Below are 14,320 nucleotides of genomic sequence, written 5' to 3' on the forward strand. Positions count from 1 at the left end.
CGGAAGGAACCTGGCTCGATTCCTTGCACCCATATGGTTCCCCAGCCTGCCAGGGGTGATTTCTGAGTCCAGATCCAGGAGGAACCATTCTGAGCATTGCTGGGTGTGGCCCAACAGCCAATGAATAAATAACTAAATAAAGTTTATATATATACACATATACATATATACATACGGCAGAGGATGTTGGTTTGGTGTGCTTTCAGTTCAAGGCTGGGAGCACCCACTTCCATACCTTTTCTATTATGGCTGTCTTGATTTATTCATTCTCAAGGCAACACTTCTTCAGACCCATTCTTCCATGGTTGGATTACAGCAAGTAATCACAGCCACCGTTTCTTCCTCAGGAAGACCCCAAGCTCAGAAACTGGATCCTCTGACTCTTCCGGATGATTGCATGCCAGTGACCGGTGCCAAATGGATAGTACAGTCCTTGGGGCACTTGCCTTGCATGTGGGCAATCTGGGTTCAATATCTGGCATCACATAGGGTTTCCAAAAGTGGAAGCCCTGAGCACCTCCACAAAAGAAAAAAGATTCAAGAGACTTGATGCAAATATAAGAAGTGATTTTATTGCAATATACCGTCGCCAGGGGCCTGGGAGAACGGATAGGTCTGATGTCAGTAGAAATGACATCAGCATGGAAGGACCAACAGAGGGAAAAGTGGGGGCCTCAGGACTGAGGGAGGGTCCGGACAGGACCACATGACCTAGATGGGGGGGAGTCCTTGGGTCTTGGCTTTCTGGCAAAGGTCACGGCAAGGGAGAGCATCCTGGCCTCAGACTCTCCCAGGAGGGTCCTCAGGAAACTCCACAGATGCTGGTGGGGTACTGGGGGCCTCTGCTGCTCCTGGGGTGCAGGGTGGCCACAGGGTACCCAGGTGGGCAGGTGAGGACAGTGTGCCTGGTCACATCTCCCTCCCAGGGCCTGCGGCCAACCAGCTTTTCACAGTAAAGGGATGGCCCTTCCTAGCTGGACCCTGGGACCTTCCTGACCCCTGAGGTGGAGCCCCTTGGTCAGATTAGGATGCACCACGTTCGTTCTGCAGTCCAGGTTCTGCGGGTCAAGAGAGGCCCAGTTGGTCCCAGCTGAGGCAGTGGAGGCCCCCTGCAAGGCAGCCTTTGGCTCCGCTCTTGTCCAAACCCGAGTTAGCACCACGAATACGTGTCTTCGGGTCCCGCCTGCTGTGGCCGCTGTGTGGTGGGCGTGCACCCCTGCCTTGAGGTCCCAGCTAGGCTGAGACCCCCATGCTGTGCACACCCGGTTTGGGTTGAAGGGGCTGGAGAAAGGCGGGAAATGGAGGCTGCAGCCCTCAGGGGCCCATCCATGCCAATAGCACCACTAAGACGTGTACAAATGAGCACCTATTTTCACCAACCAGCCACAGGCACAGCACTGTTCCTGCCCAGAACCTCACCTGGGCCCCACAATGAGGGAAGGAGAAGGAGTACCATTAGGCTTGGGGGAGAGGAAGGGGAGAGGGGAGGGGACTGAGCATCCTCTATCCTGCCTACCCTGGAGAGCACCAGAGGGACCCGGCCCTGCCTGTGGAGGCAACTCCCCACCTCTCACAGGGGTGGGATGGTGCCCCGTATTCCTATCCTCTGGGTGGGCTGGTTCTCTCTGTGCTTGTAAGCAGCAGGGGGACACTGAGAATTTCTGATGCAGAGACAGGCCCACAGAGGCTCACAGAATCAGAAAGAAGCACCTTGAAGGGGCAGCAGGGGTGAGGGCTCGGGGCTGCCAGTGGAATGGGAAGGGGTGTGGTGGGGCATGGTGCCCACACACACACTCAGAGCACTTGGAATGCTGGGGAGACAGGCATCTTCAAGTTGAACGAAAACAGTAAAAAATACTTGGTCTCCGAGTGCAACCACCTCCACCACAACCCATTCTCAGTGGCACCACGAGGCGGGAGGGGGGGGGCAGAGGGGCGGACTCTCCCCATGGACTGGGGGAGCCCCGAGGTGGGGGCTGGAGAAGGCACATGGGGTGTCTAGGTCATGTGATTCAGCGGCTCCCCATGGCGGGATGCTGGTCTCTCCCTTCCCTCTCTCCGGGTTTGGGGTCTGGCCCAGCACAGGGTGACCGGGGTGCAGACGAAGTGAGGGAAGGGCGAGGGGCCTTCACTGTCCAGGACCCTCACAGACGGCGCTGAGGTCACAAGGTTGGTCTTGGGAGGCCGGAGGGCGCCTCCTAACCCAGGAAGCAAGCCGGCCCCACTTCGAATCCAAATTTCTGGGATGCTTCTCCGAAGTCATTGAACATGATGTCGACCACAGGCACCTGCTCCACCTTGGGCGTGTCCAGCTCCAGCACCGTCTTCTGGTAGCCTTTCTTGGTCTGGGAAGAGATGGGAGGGTCAGGGGTCGTGGGCCCCTCTTCCGTTTCAGCCCACCTCACAGAGATGTGCCCCGGCTCAGCCCTGCCAGGACCAGCAGGGCCTAGTCTGAACATGAAGAACTGGGCAGCGAGGCCAGCAGACAGCCAGCAGAACCAGGGTTCGAGTATCTGGTGTGGTACAGGGGGTTGGCCCAGGCCCAGAGAGGTAAGAGCTGTTCAGGGGAGAGTCTGTACTGGGTCCAAGGTGGGTGGAGGGGCTGTTTCTGGCCACTGCCCAAAAGACCTGTCCCTGTCTCTATCCCCTCCAACCCCCTTCAGTCCCAGTTCCACCCCTTATGTGACCCCGGCTATCAGCACCTCGTCTGCAATGCCCCCCCCAATAACCACGCCCGTGCATCTGGTTCTGCCTCCTGCCTGGACCCTAGCTCCTGGTGCTGGGGCAGCTGAGGGTCAGTGCAGGGTCGAGGGCTTGGAGAGGCTTTTCCTGTCCAGGAGCCAGCCGTGCTGAGCCGGCACAACAATTTCCGGGATTTATGGGGCCCAGCGCTCCAATTACACAGCGTGGAGAGGGCGTATTTAGGGCAGGCTGCAGCATGGCAGCCCGGATACCCCCTTATCCAGGAGCCCTAAGCAACCATTAGGAGACAGCAATGGCCCCCTGAGATGTGCAGGGGATGTGCAGAACGGGGGATTTAAGGGGTGGCTCCTTGAGCTCCCTGTCCAGCTAGTGCTCACACACACCTCAGACAACGAGGGGGCTTGGCAGGCAGGGCAGAGTCCTGGGCCCTCATTACTGTTCACACGCATGCCAGGGGCAGCCTCTCCTACTGCCACTGCCCTATGGGGGCACCTTGTCCCCCATTAGGGGGCTGGGCACTGAACTTCTCTTTTTGCCAGGCTCGGGAGAGCTGAGTTCTCTCAAGTTCCCCAAGACTATCTCTGTGTCCAGTCCATCAGTAATATCTCCCCATACATGCACATACATGCAACCACCCCAGTCATGCATACCACACACATGTGCAAGCATACATATTCCACTCATATCATTAGCAGTTGTTACAGTCACTGCATTGAGACGTGCTATAAGTGCTGTAATATTATATTGTTAAAGCAGGAGCCTCGTGGTTAAAGCTACAAGCTTCAAGATTCTCTGTGCTTCATGAAGTTCTGGCTGTAATATTATATTGTTAAAGCAGCAGCCTTGTGGTTAAAGCCACAGCTTCAAGATTCTCCTTGCTTCATGAAGTTCTGATTGAACAACAGGGCCACTGAGCAATAGCACAGCGGGGAGGATACTTGCCTTGTATGTGGCTGACTTGGGTTCCATCCCCAGCACCCCATAGCTGCCCGAGCCTGCCATGTGTGATTTCTGAGTGTAGAGCCAGGAGTAATGCCTGAACACCAGCATGTATGGCCCCCAAAAAAAGAAAGAGAAAGGGGAGGAAAAAAGAAAGAAGGAAGGAAGGAAGGAAGGAAGGAAGGAAGGAAGGAAGGAAGGAAGGAAGGAAGGAAGGAAGGAAGGAAGGAAGGAAGGAAGGAAGAAAATTGGCTCTGTACTCAGGGGTCACCCCTAGAGGGCTTGGGAGAACCAAATGAGTTGCTCAAGACCAAATCAGGATCATTGTATGCAAGGAAAACACTCTCCCCACTGGGCAATCACTAGGCCCCCTAAAATGTTTGTATTAACTATAGACAATGCAGCTCAAAGTGAATCTTGTGTTACATGTCTCTCTGGAATGTTGCTTTAGAATAGAAATACCCCCGTAGTATAAAATCGTTGGTCAAATAGATTAAGAGGCCCATGGCCCATCATGATTACATAAGCTGTCCTATCTACCCACTTCTGTGTCCTGGCTGCTTGCTGAGTCAGGCTAAACTCGGGCATAACAATACATATATGGGCTGGAGCCAGCACAGTGGGGAGGGTGCTGGCCAGGCATGTAGCCAATCCAGATTCAATCTCCAGCTCCCATAGGGTCTCCTGAGCCAGCAGTGATTCCTGAGTGCAGGAGTAACCCTTGAGCAATGCCAGGTGTGGCCCCCAAAACACCAAAAAATGTACACAATACAAACACATTCATGTACCTATAGGTGCAACACACCACTCACATACCTCACACACAGCACACACTACATGTACACACACATCACTCAAAGCAGAAATTCTCTGGCCCCATAGGTGGAAAAGGTCTAGTCCAGAACCAGCCACCAAGTGTGACTCTGTTGTTGTATTTGGTCCCCACACTCCTGGTGGTACTCAGGGCATATTCCTACTCTATGTGCAGGGACCAGTCCTGATGGCCTTGGGGGACCTTATGTGGTGCTAGGGATTAAAAGTGAGTCACAAGCTCATGGGAACGAGGACATAGAGGAGGGAGCCAGCACCTGCTCTCACACACCATCTGTGCTCACTGAACCTTAAGTCACCCTGGGCACTTACAGCTGAGCCTTTTGAGAGAAGGAAGGAGGGATGGAAGCGTCCCAGAGCTAAGGGTCCACCCAGCCATGAAGATTCCTGCGGGGACCCTGCAGCCCATCTGGCGTGGCAGACCCAATGCCCTCAGGGGTCCAGGGGCATCTCTGGGAAGAGGGGACCCACAAGGCACTGACTCCCCAGCTCACTCACAGCACAGCCGTCGACCAGCGCATGGATGTAGGGGCTATTGTCGTAGGAGATCTCCTCGTCGTTGGAGCCCAACACACGGATGGCCTTGTCATAGCTGCCTGTGGCTGCATCCTGCCAGGCCACTGACTGGTAGCAGTTGTAGGTGATATTCTGGCGCGCAGATGCACTCAGCAGCCGCAGGAACGTCATCTGTACCACACCCACTGGGGTGCCCTCGGCATCCACGTATGAGAGCTGTGGGCATGCAGGTGCTCAGCATGGCCCAGCAGGGACACTCCATGGGCACCCCCAGAAATGTAATCCCATAGCCCCTCACCTGTCCAGGACCCCCCAACTCAGGGGAGCTGGCATTGGGAACCAGGCTCACATCTTTCAAGGACCCCAGGAATCCACCTGTTCTGCTCCTTCTGCTGGCCCTCCCCCTGCCTCCAGGAAGTCTCTCTGTATCCACACCCCCTTCTGCCAGGGAGCCTGCCTGAATCCATACCCCCTCCTCCAGGATGCCTATCAGGCTCCATGTCTGGCTTCCCAACCAGGCCACCAGTCCCTGCAGACCAGCGCTGCCCTGCCACCTGTCTGGCATCCTTCCCTAAAATGTATGCCCTGAGGATGGTGCTGAGCATAGGGGGAGAAGGGGGATCTCAATGCCCCACAGCACAGGTACTCGAACCAGTGGCCCTGAATGGAACAGGGGCCCTATGAGTAGAGCCCAGGAGCTGTGCTTTGGGTCAGTTATGTGTGGCTGGGGTCTTACGTTACAGTGGGCACAGTGGGGCCAGGGAATAGGGAGACGACTTAGCACAGGAGCCCAACAGGACAGAGGTGTCAGTCTATAGGGGGAGAGGGGTGCTGGGGGGTGGGCAGCACAGCATGGCTGGCAACCTCAATGCTCAGGATGAATCTTGAGTGCCGGGGACCCTGGGGGATTTTGAGCACCATGGGGGTACCCCAACTTGCCCTGTGCCCTGTGCCAGTCTCCTCCCCCAGAGGCCCAGCTGACCATGCTCACCATCCTCCCTGGTAACCCTGCTTGGGCCTGATTCAGCCACTCCTGCTGTGCTGGGGCCTAGACAGCCCAGAATCCCCCACAGCTACACGGAGCCCCAGCCTCACACAGTACTGAGCCCCACTCCGGAGACCATACCTACCGGTTCCACTGTTGGCTGCTTCTCGGACTGTGACTGACTTGGGAGGCATGCAGGGTGCGGGGGGGGGGGGGGGGGGGAACCTGGACACAGAAGGACCTGAACCCCATACTGAGCCCTGCCTGTCACTCAGAGTCCCTTGTGATAATCTCCAGGGGTGCAACTTATCTCTATGGGACCTGGGGACTATTCCTGGCTCTGCTCCAGGGTCACTGGCTGCTGGCTCTGAAATCAGATACCTGTAGGACCAAAGCTGTGTTGGGCAGCGCTCAGGTAATTGACTTGACCCCGGTCCCTCTGTCTCTCCTGTGACTCAACTTAATGGAATCTGTCAAAAAGCACCTTACAGCTTCCAGCCTTTCCATAGAACGCAAGCATAGAACATTCTAGACCAGTTCGCCATAGCCTGCACCAGCCCCACAATCCAGCGGAACCAGAATAGGCAGGTTCTTCGGGCTGGAGACCAAAAATGGAATCCTGGGACTATTTCCCCAGAGAAGGGTCTGGGTGGCCACATCTCTCCAACCTCCACACCCCATCTACATGCCATCTCCTCTGCCATCCCTCTGAGTCAGGTCCTTCTGTGTGTTGGTCATTATTGTGGAGAGCACAGAGGGGTGTGAGTGCAGACACAGCGAGACATACAGGGGTGCCTGGGCTGAGGTGCGTGTGGCAAAGCAGTGGCATGTGTGGCCGTGGGCGGGAGTGTGGGGGACTGTGGCAGCCGTGAATATTTAAGCAGAGGGACAGACATCCCAAGATGTGAGTCCAGGTGAACTAGGGTGTCTCCCCACTCCTCCTGGTCCTCTTACTGGCTAAGAGGAGACACAGGAGCACCCAGGGAAAAGCACCCACATGTTCAGGGAGAAGATCTTGGAGCACAATGCGCACAGGCCTTCTCATGTCTGATTATGGCTCAGGAGTCCCACGGTGGGGCGGGTGGAATGAGATGGGGGAAACAGAGGGAGCCTGGCTAGAGGCTCCACACAGCAGGGCCTGAGCCTGAGGGGGTCCTGAGCACAGAACACCCCACTCTTCAGCCCTCCACTCCTGATGGCACCAGGAGCTCTGGACAGCCTGGGCCTTAGACAGGAAAGGGAAAGCCAGGCCTTGCCGGCTAATAGAAGTTCCGAGGGTGCAGGGCTGGTCCATGCAGAGCGGAGCAGCCAAGGCCACTTACCAGGGACCCACGCTTGAACTGACTATACCAGGTGGACGGGCGCTCTTTGGGCCAGCGCGCCAGCTTACTCTGGAAGATAGGAGAGGGCCGTGAACTCGGCCGCCTTACCAGTTTCCCACGCTTGAACTCACTGAACCAGGAACCCGGGGTTTCTTTGGGCCAAGAAGTGATTCTGGCCTGGGAGGGCCAGAGCGGAGTGGAGCCAGCAGGGGGACAGACAGAGACACACACATAGAGAGAGAAATAGCAGGGTCACTGCCTGCCCTGCCAGACCCCTCCATCCTTCCAGCAGGTCTGGAGCACCAGGGTGCAAGTGACTTCAGGCCCCAGATCAAGGCCAGCAGGTGGGGCAAGAGTGTGATTGTGGGGACTTTGGAAGATAAGGGGTGCATGTGCAAGTGTGTGAATGTTCAGTGAGTTCAGGCTATGTGGGAAGTATGACTGTGTGTGGGTTTTGTGTGTCACTGCATGAGATGTGTGTATAGGTGTGTGTGTGTGTCTAAGGGGGATGATTATGTATGGGTTAGTGTGTGACTGTGTGTGATTGTGTGTGTTACTGTGTTAGAATGGGATATGTATATAGTTGTGTGCTTGTGATGTGTTGTATGGCTGTATCTCCCATCTCTGTGTGTGCTGTGTAGCTCAGCACGGGTGGATGTGATGTTGCTTGCCATGGACCCCTGAGCGGCTCAGTGTGCCTCCCTCAGAAGACATGCCATCAGGAGTGTCAGAGCCCTCTTTGGAGGTGGGACTCCCCCTGGAGTGACCTTGAGGCCAGGAGAGCTGTGGAATGAACAAGTGAGTGTGGATGAATGACTGCATGAGGAAGGACACCTCCTCCGGGAGGCCTAAGGCTGTGTGGGAGGAGGCAGGATGAGGAAGCAGGATCGAGGCCTGTGGTTTTGGTGGGTTGGGCAGAAATCCAGTACTCAGGGCCAGCTCTGTGTCCCTTGTCCCAGGCATGCAGATGGGCTTTGGAGAGCAGTGGGGACATGACAACTGGGCCACTCCCAGATGGTGAGTGGAGGAAGGTCTGTCAGCTCGAAGGATGGTCCCTGCACAGCACTGCAGTGGGCATGCTGGGTGCCCCCAGGCCAGCAGAGACTATTGAGGACTCTCCAGTCTCCACAGTCACCTCACATCCCAGCCACACTTGCACCCACAGACATCCACCCTCATCCCCCAGGCCATGCTCACCTGCCCATGCACCAGGCCCTTCTACACCACCCTTCGTACCCCAAACCCCACACTCACTCAGATCAACCCCTGCCCCAGTGACCACTCAGTCTCAGGGGTGCTGGGAGGGATGGGCCTTGGCTCACACTAGAGCCCAGAAGTTGCACCCCAGCCCTGAGGTGCCCGTGTCTCCACCTTGTCAGCACTCCCAAGCCCCTGCAGGATGGGACTGAGATGGTGACACCAGTCTGTCAGGGTGTTGGTCTGGGGGGGCACCCACACTCACCCCCTCAGACTTCTTGTCGGGGAACACACAGGTGGCTCCTCCTCCTGTGAAGTTGCAGTAGACTTTGAAGGAGTCTCCAGAGCAGCCTTGGTTGGGGTCCACCCAGTATTCACCTGCGGAGATGGGGAGAGGGGTCAGCCTCATGGCAGCCAGAGCACAAAGAGCCCCAGCCCAAGACAGGGGCTAAGACCCCAGAGCCACAGAAATACTCGCAGTGCCTGGGGCTGCCTCCCCTCCTCTGAGGAGCTCAGCCTGCTGCCCAGGAGGACCCTCTGTAGTAGGGAGCAGTGAGGGGGACCTGTCCAGTATCTCCAACCAGACACGGAGAAGAGGGCAGAGTGGGTACAGCTAACACTCCCCCAGGCTCCCCGAGCAGAGGAAGGTCTGGGGCACCACAATGGCCCCCACCTTTCCCAGGACCCCCCACATCCATAGCAGTCCCCTACCATCTGGGAAGTCGGGGTGGCACAGTTGCAGGTCCTTGCAGCTGCGGGCCGGGTTCTGCTGGGTGCCCAGCGGCCGCTTCATCTGCTCGATCTCCACCTTGAGGGAGTTGAGCGAGCCGAACACCTCCTCCATGCCGTCAGCGTAGTCGGTGTAGCTGTCGCCCTCTGCATCGTCCAGCAGCTGGCTGGCATCGATGCTCCGCCGGGCGCGTGATGCATGCATGGGCAGTGGCTGGATGACCTCGCCTGGAGGGCCCTGCAGGGCGACCAGTGCATTTACCAGAGTCTGTTCTCTCTCTCCCATGGTGTTTGCTCCCCACAGACACCCTGACCCAACCCAGGTCCCACCTCTCAGCCCGGCTTTCAGGACCATGCAGTGGGACCTCTACCAGCATATACAGGCTGCCATGGTCCAGCCGTACACATATGCAGACATGCCTGATCACATACGAGCATATACATGTGTGCAAGATGGTGATGACACAAAAACATACATGTAGGCATATAGGCATGCATGTAAACACTAAAGAGAGAGATGCACAGACAGCTACATGTGCAAAACATGTTACAGATGTTTGCAGGCACTTGTACACACATGTACCAGTATGTGTGCAAACACACGTGATATATGCACACATGTTCTCACTGCATACTCACTTGCCTGCACATGTGTTCCCCTGAGCCAACTCACCTTCCTAAGAGGGCCCCACCCAACCCCCCAGCAAGGCCTCACCCTCCATCTAGGTTGGGGACGCCCTCCCTCCAGTGCTCAGTCACTCACCGGCGGGCCTGGTGGGCCTGGGTGACCTGCCTCACCCTTGGGGCCAGTTGGACCCTGAGGACAAAGAGAAAGAGGAAAAGGAGACATACATGGTTACAGAGATGGGACACTGTGGCCGGGAGGAGAGGTCACCCCAGGGTTTTAAGAGGGGTCATCCATGTGGAGGGGTCACCCCAAGGCTGTGGGGAGGGTCACCCCATGTTTGTGGAGAGGGTCACCCCATGGTTGTGCCCACCAGACCCTGGCACTTACCGAGGAGCCCTTGGTGCCTTTGGGACCAGGAAGACCCTGTAGGAAACAGAGGGGGGGTTAGCAGATGTCCCTTTCCCTTATCTTGGACAGGCCCTGCAGGACCACATGGGACAGAGGCATCCACAGCCCCAGACCCCCAATCCCAGGGCAAGTGGCCCAACCCCTTCCAAGGTCTGGGCTGGAACCTGAGATGGAACCTCCATAAATGACCCTCAGGTCAGATTTCCCAACCTCATCTCTCCCAGTGCACCCCAATCTCCAATGTACCAATTTATCCCAATCTCCCAATGTACCCTCAATCTCCCAAGTACCCCCCTAACCTCCCAATGTCAGTGTCAAACACTTTCCTGTCACCTAGCTGTGCTTGGATCCAGGCCCTGTCTCATCCCCACCCTTCTACACTCCCACGCCATCCCTCACATACGCACCGGTATGCCAGGAGGTCCTGGAGGGCCGAGGGGGCCAGATGGCCCAGTAATGCCCTAGAAGGAGAGGGAACAGGTCAGGGACAGGGGAGCTACTGGGGGATCAGCGAATGCCCACCTTCCTGTGGCCTGTCTCGGCCAGGATCTCACGTGAGTAGGTGTGACACCCAGCCTAGGCTGGCCCCCAAATTCAGGACCTTCCAGCACCCACAAAGTCCAGGGGCTTCGTTCCAATGATTCCTTTACATATGGTGTCCCGGGAGAAGATTGCCTGGGGCAGCCAGGTGGGAAGACCGTCTCTCCTGCCATCCTGTGGCCTCCCTGCGCCTTACCATCCAACACTCCAGCCAATCCAGCCTGTACCCCCACGTACCTGCTCTCCCTTGGGGCCTGAGGAGCCCTGGGGGCCTGGGAGTCCTCGGTCGCCCTTTTCTCCCTGTTCTCCTGGGGGTCCGATGAGTCCAATCAAGCCTGGGTGCCCCTGTGGGAACAAGCATGGGGTTGGGGGTTCCTTGGGTATTTAGCTCCCCCACGTGGACATAGGACCAGAAACTCTGAGGGGGGAGGAGGAAGACGGGCCTCAAGACAGAGAAGGAAGCTGGGACACTGTGTGGGTTCCCGGGGTACTGCCCACTGGTCTTCAGCAGACATGTGCTGGCACTCCTAGACCCTGAGGGGACCCCAGGTGGGGGCAGTGGGGGGCTTGTCTTCTGTGAGCTGGGAAGATGGACAGGGAATAGCACTGCCTTGGGGCTGGACCTCAACTGTTGTGGGGTCTCCTCACCTTTTCCCCTTTGGGGCCAGAGTCTCCTTTGAGGCCAGGGAGTCCTGGAGGACCCTGCATGAAAGCAAGCATCAGACTGCGCAGAGCCAAACCCAAGGCCACCCCCAGAGGGCTGCACACTCTCGCCTGTTCCCACCCTTGCCTACCCATGCCCACTCTCACCAGTTCTGCCCATTCCCCTAACACTTACACGTTGCCACCTATTCCTGAACTCACCATGGGGCCAGGGGGCCCATCAGGGCCAGGAGATCCTGGGAGGCCTTGTTCACCCTGAGACATAGCAGAGCTCTGTGAGTCCCCCTCCCAGTGAAATCCCCACCCACATAGAGTGAGCCCCCTCCCCTGCACAACCCATCACCCCCATAGCCCTGTCCCAGAAACCCCACAACCCCCTCACCACAGGACCAGGGATCCCCCGCAGGCCATCGGGGCCCGGTTTCCCGGGAGCACCCTGGGGGCCGATGGGGCCAGTCTTCCCAGGAGGACCTTCCAGGCCAGCTTCTCCCTGTAGGGAATTGGGGACCAGTCATTCTCAGAGGGTATGGCTGGGCCCAGTCCCTGGAACTCCCAACAGCCCAACTGAAGGGCCTAAATGTGGTTGAATGTGGCTTAGGGTAGCTGTTTCTCTTCCTCAGGGGACTTGGAGAGATAGGGCATCTCCAGGAGGCAGCAGGTAGGCTGGAGGTTCCCCCATTTGCACCCCTCAAGGTGCCATGGGAAGATCCCCTGCTGCACAGCCCTACAGCAGTCCATGCAACTTGAGGGAGATGGGGAAACAGGGACCCGCACCCTGGGGAGACCTGGGCCACCAAAAGTCACCCGCTTCCTCCCGCCTTCCTGGCCACTCCATCCCTGGAAGCCCCAGATGCAGACTGAAAGTTACCTTGGCTCCTTTCTCCCCCTGTCTGCCTTCGGGCCCTGCTGGGCCAGGGGGACCCTGCATAGGGAAAGTATGCGGTGAGATGCACTGTAGAGTAGAGGGCCCCAGACTCCTGCTCCAATACAGGGTCCCTCATAGGCATGTGGGACACCTCCGCCCCTGCAGTACCAGTCAGCTGGACAGCCAGGACAGTGTCCTGGCCATAAATAGGGAGTTTTAGCACGGTGGGGCTTTCTCCCAGGTGGGCAGAGTGGACGAATCAAGTCTCCGAAAGGAGGCCAAAGTGAGGTTTGCTGACAGACATGACAGGCCCAGAAGTGCCCCTAAATCTTTGCTCGGTGCTAGAGATGCTCAGTTCCTGAGTCTGAGCACTGAGGAGTGAGCATGGGTAAGAGCACTAGAGACTGAGCACTGGCTCACACAGGGGAAGGGCAGGAAAGTGGTAGGCAGCCGGAAGGACACTCACCCTCTTTCCTGGAGGCCCAGAGGGACCTGGTTCCCCAGTGGGGCCAGGGGAACCCTGAGAGAGAAGAGAGGGGGAAAGATAAGGGGACAGGTTAGGAGGGTTAGGGGCTGCCCTGTGAACCCACATCATCCACCCTCCTGTCCTGCTCAGAAGGACCAGATGCTCTGGGGTTTGGTAGGTCTTGGCGTGGCTCTGGCCTAACATGCCTGCAGCAGGGCAGCCCCCACTCTGCCAGGTGCACCCACATTCGCAGAGCCGGTTAAAGGCAGTAGAGGAGGTGCCCCTTCCACAGAAATGTACCCCAAGGCTCAGAGGGCTGTTATCACGGGTCTGAGCCAGGGGACTGGGTGTACTTCCTGCCTCCAGACCCCCTAAACCAGCATGTCCAGCAACACTGGGGTGCAGGATCAGGTCGGGGGGCTGCTGGATGTCTGGTTTATTCACACAGAGAGCCCCACCCAGGCCCAAAACTCCCTGGGCTGCCAGAAACCCAAGTTGGGTCAGAGGTCATATCCAGGTGATCCCTGAGTAGAAGGGCTGATGCAGGGAGGGTCCTGAGTAGGCACTGCCCGGCTGCAATCCTGGGTTCAGGCCCAATGCCTCCCCCCAATTGACCTCCCTCCACACCCAATCCAGGGATGGGACTCACCGTTTGCCCTGGTTCCCCGTCGTCTCCTTTGTCACCAGGCGGGCCATCCTGACCCTGTGAGGAGAAAGTGGGTGCTTGAAAGCTACACAGGACTCCAGGCCATGTTTAGGACTGCACCCCAGATCTCAGGATGGGAGGAGAAGGACACATGGGAGGCAGGACTGAGGGTGATCAGAGAAAGGCGGCGCTCTGCGCCGTAATGACCCGAGAGAGAAGGGAGTCTGCCCAAACACTTACCGCAGGCCCAGGCTCTCCAGGGGGACCAGGGTCACCAGGAAAACCCACGGGGCCCTGCAAAGGAGAAAGTGTCATGTCCACCGACCCATGGCAGCTTCCAGAACATTCCCTAGCTCAAGGGGCAGGCTATCCCCCTCCTTGCACCCACTGAGGTGCTTTTCCCTGCACACAAGGATCAGACTGAACCAGCTGCTGCTTCCAGAATGTTCCCATATGCCTTCTGGAAGCAATATCTGGGGAGAGGGTCAGGTGTCAGCCTGACACAGAGGCACAACACATGGCGCTGACCTTGGTGGGCACCCCACCCCCACTCCACCCACTTCTCTGCTCAGAAGACCTGGGACAGCTCCAAAATTTGGGGTTACTCGCATCATGGGGGACAGGGCACCCTGGTGTGTCCCCACTCACCGGGCTGCCCTTCGGCCCGTCGTCTCCAGGGGGCCCTTTGGGTCCAGGCGGCCCAGCAGCACCAGAAGGGCCTGATTCGCCCTTCTCTCCCCTTTCCCCTTTGGGTCCCTAGAGGGAGAGGGAGGATGGAAGAGGTGTCTCTGGGCTGAGCTCACAGCACCCAACCCCAAAGGACAGAGGGTGGGGGGTCCTGGGCCTTGGTGGCAGTGACTTAACCCAGTGACCCCCTGACTC

General features: G+C 57.6%; 1 protein-coding gene across 2 annotated transcripts in view; it reads right to left on the minus strand.

The window, feature by feature from the left end:
• Positions 1-1,488: 1,488 nt before the first annotated feature.
• Positions 1,489-14,320, minus strand: part of COL5A1 (collagen type V alpha 1 chain) — a 73,899-nt gene continuing 61,067 nt past the window's right edge. The window contains exons 50-66 of one of the 2 annotated variants that reach the window (XM_049774105.1): positions 14,087-14,194; positions 13,679-13,732; positions 13,442-13,495; positions 12,793-12,846; positions 12,330-12,383; positions 11,844-11,951; positions 11,663-11,716; positions 11,447-11,500; positions 11,036-11,143; positions 10,666-10,719; positions 10,238-10,273; positions 9,986-10,039; positions 9,205-9,460; positions 8,759-8,871; positions 7,297-7,365; positions 4,972-5,205; positions 1,489-2,345 (exon numbers count right to left, since the gene is read on the minus strand). In XM_049774105.1, coding sequence (XP_049630062.1) covers positions 2,199-2,345; positions 4,972-5,205; positions 7,297-7,365; positions 8,759-8,871; positions 9,205-9,460; positions 9,986-10,039; positions 10,238-10,273; positions 10,666-10,719; positions 11,036-11,143; positions 11,447-11,500; positions 11,663-11,716; positions 11,844-11,951; positions 12,330-12,383; positions 12,793-12,846; positions 13,442-13,495; positions 13,679-13,732; positions 14,087-14,194 — 1,611 coding nt within the window. In that variant the 3' untranslated portion in view covers positions 1,489-2,198. Of the gene's footprint in view, positions 2,346-4,971; positions 5,206-7,296; positions 7,366-7,404; positions 7,474-8,758; positions 8,872-9,204; positions 9,461-9,985; positions 10,040-10,237; positions 10,274-10,665; positions 10,720-11,035; positions 11,144-11,446; positions 11,501-11,662; positions 11,717-11,843; positions 11,952-12,329; positions 12,384-12,792; positions 12,847-13,441; positions 13,496-13,678; positions 13,733-14,086; positions 14,195-14,320 lie in introns of both variants that reach the window. The other variant, XM_049774104.1, reaches the window with a different exon arrangement.

This window comes from Suncus etruscus, chromosome 5, assembly GCF_024139225.1.
Source record: "Suncus etruscus isolate mSunEtr1 chromosome 5, mSunEtr1.pri.cur, whole genome shotgun sequence".
Taxonomy (NCBI): domain Eukaryota; kingdom Metazoa; phylum Chordata; class Mammalia; order Eulipotyphla; family Soricidae; genus Suncus; species Suncus etruscus.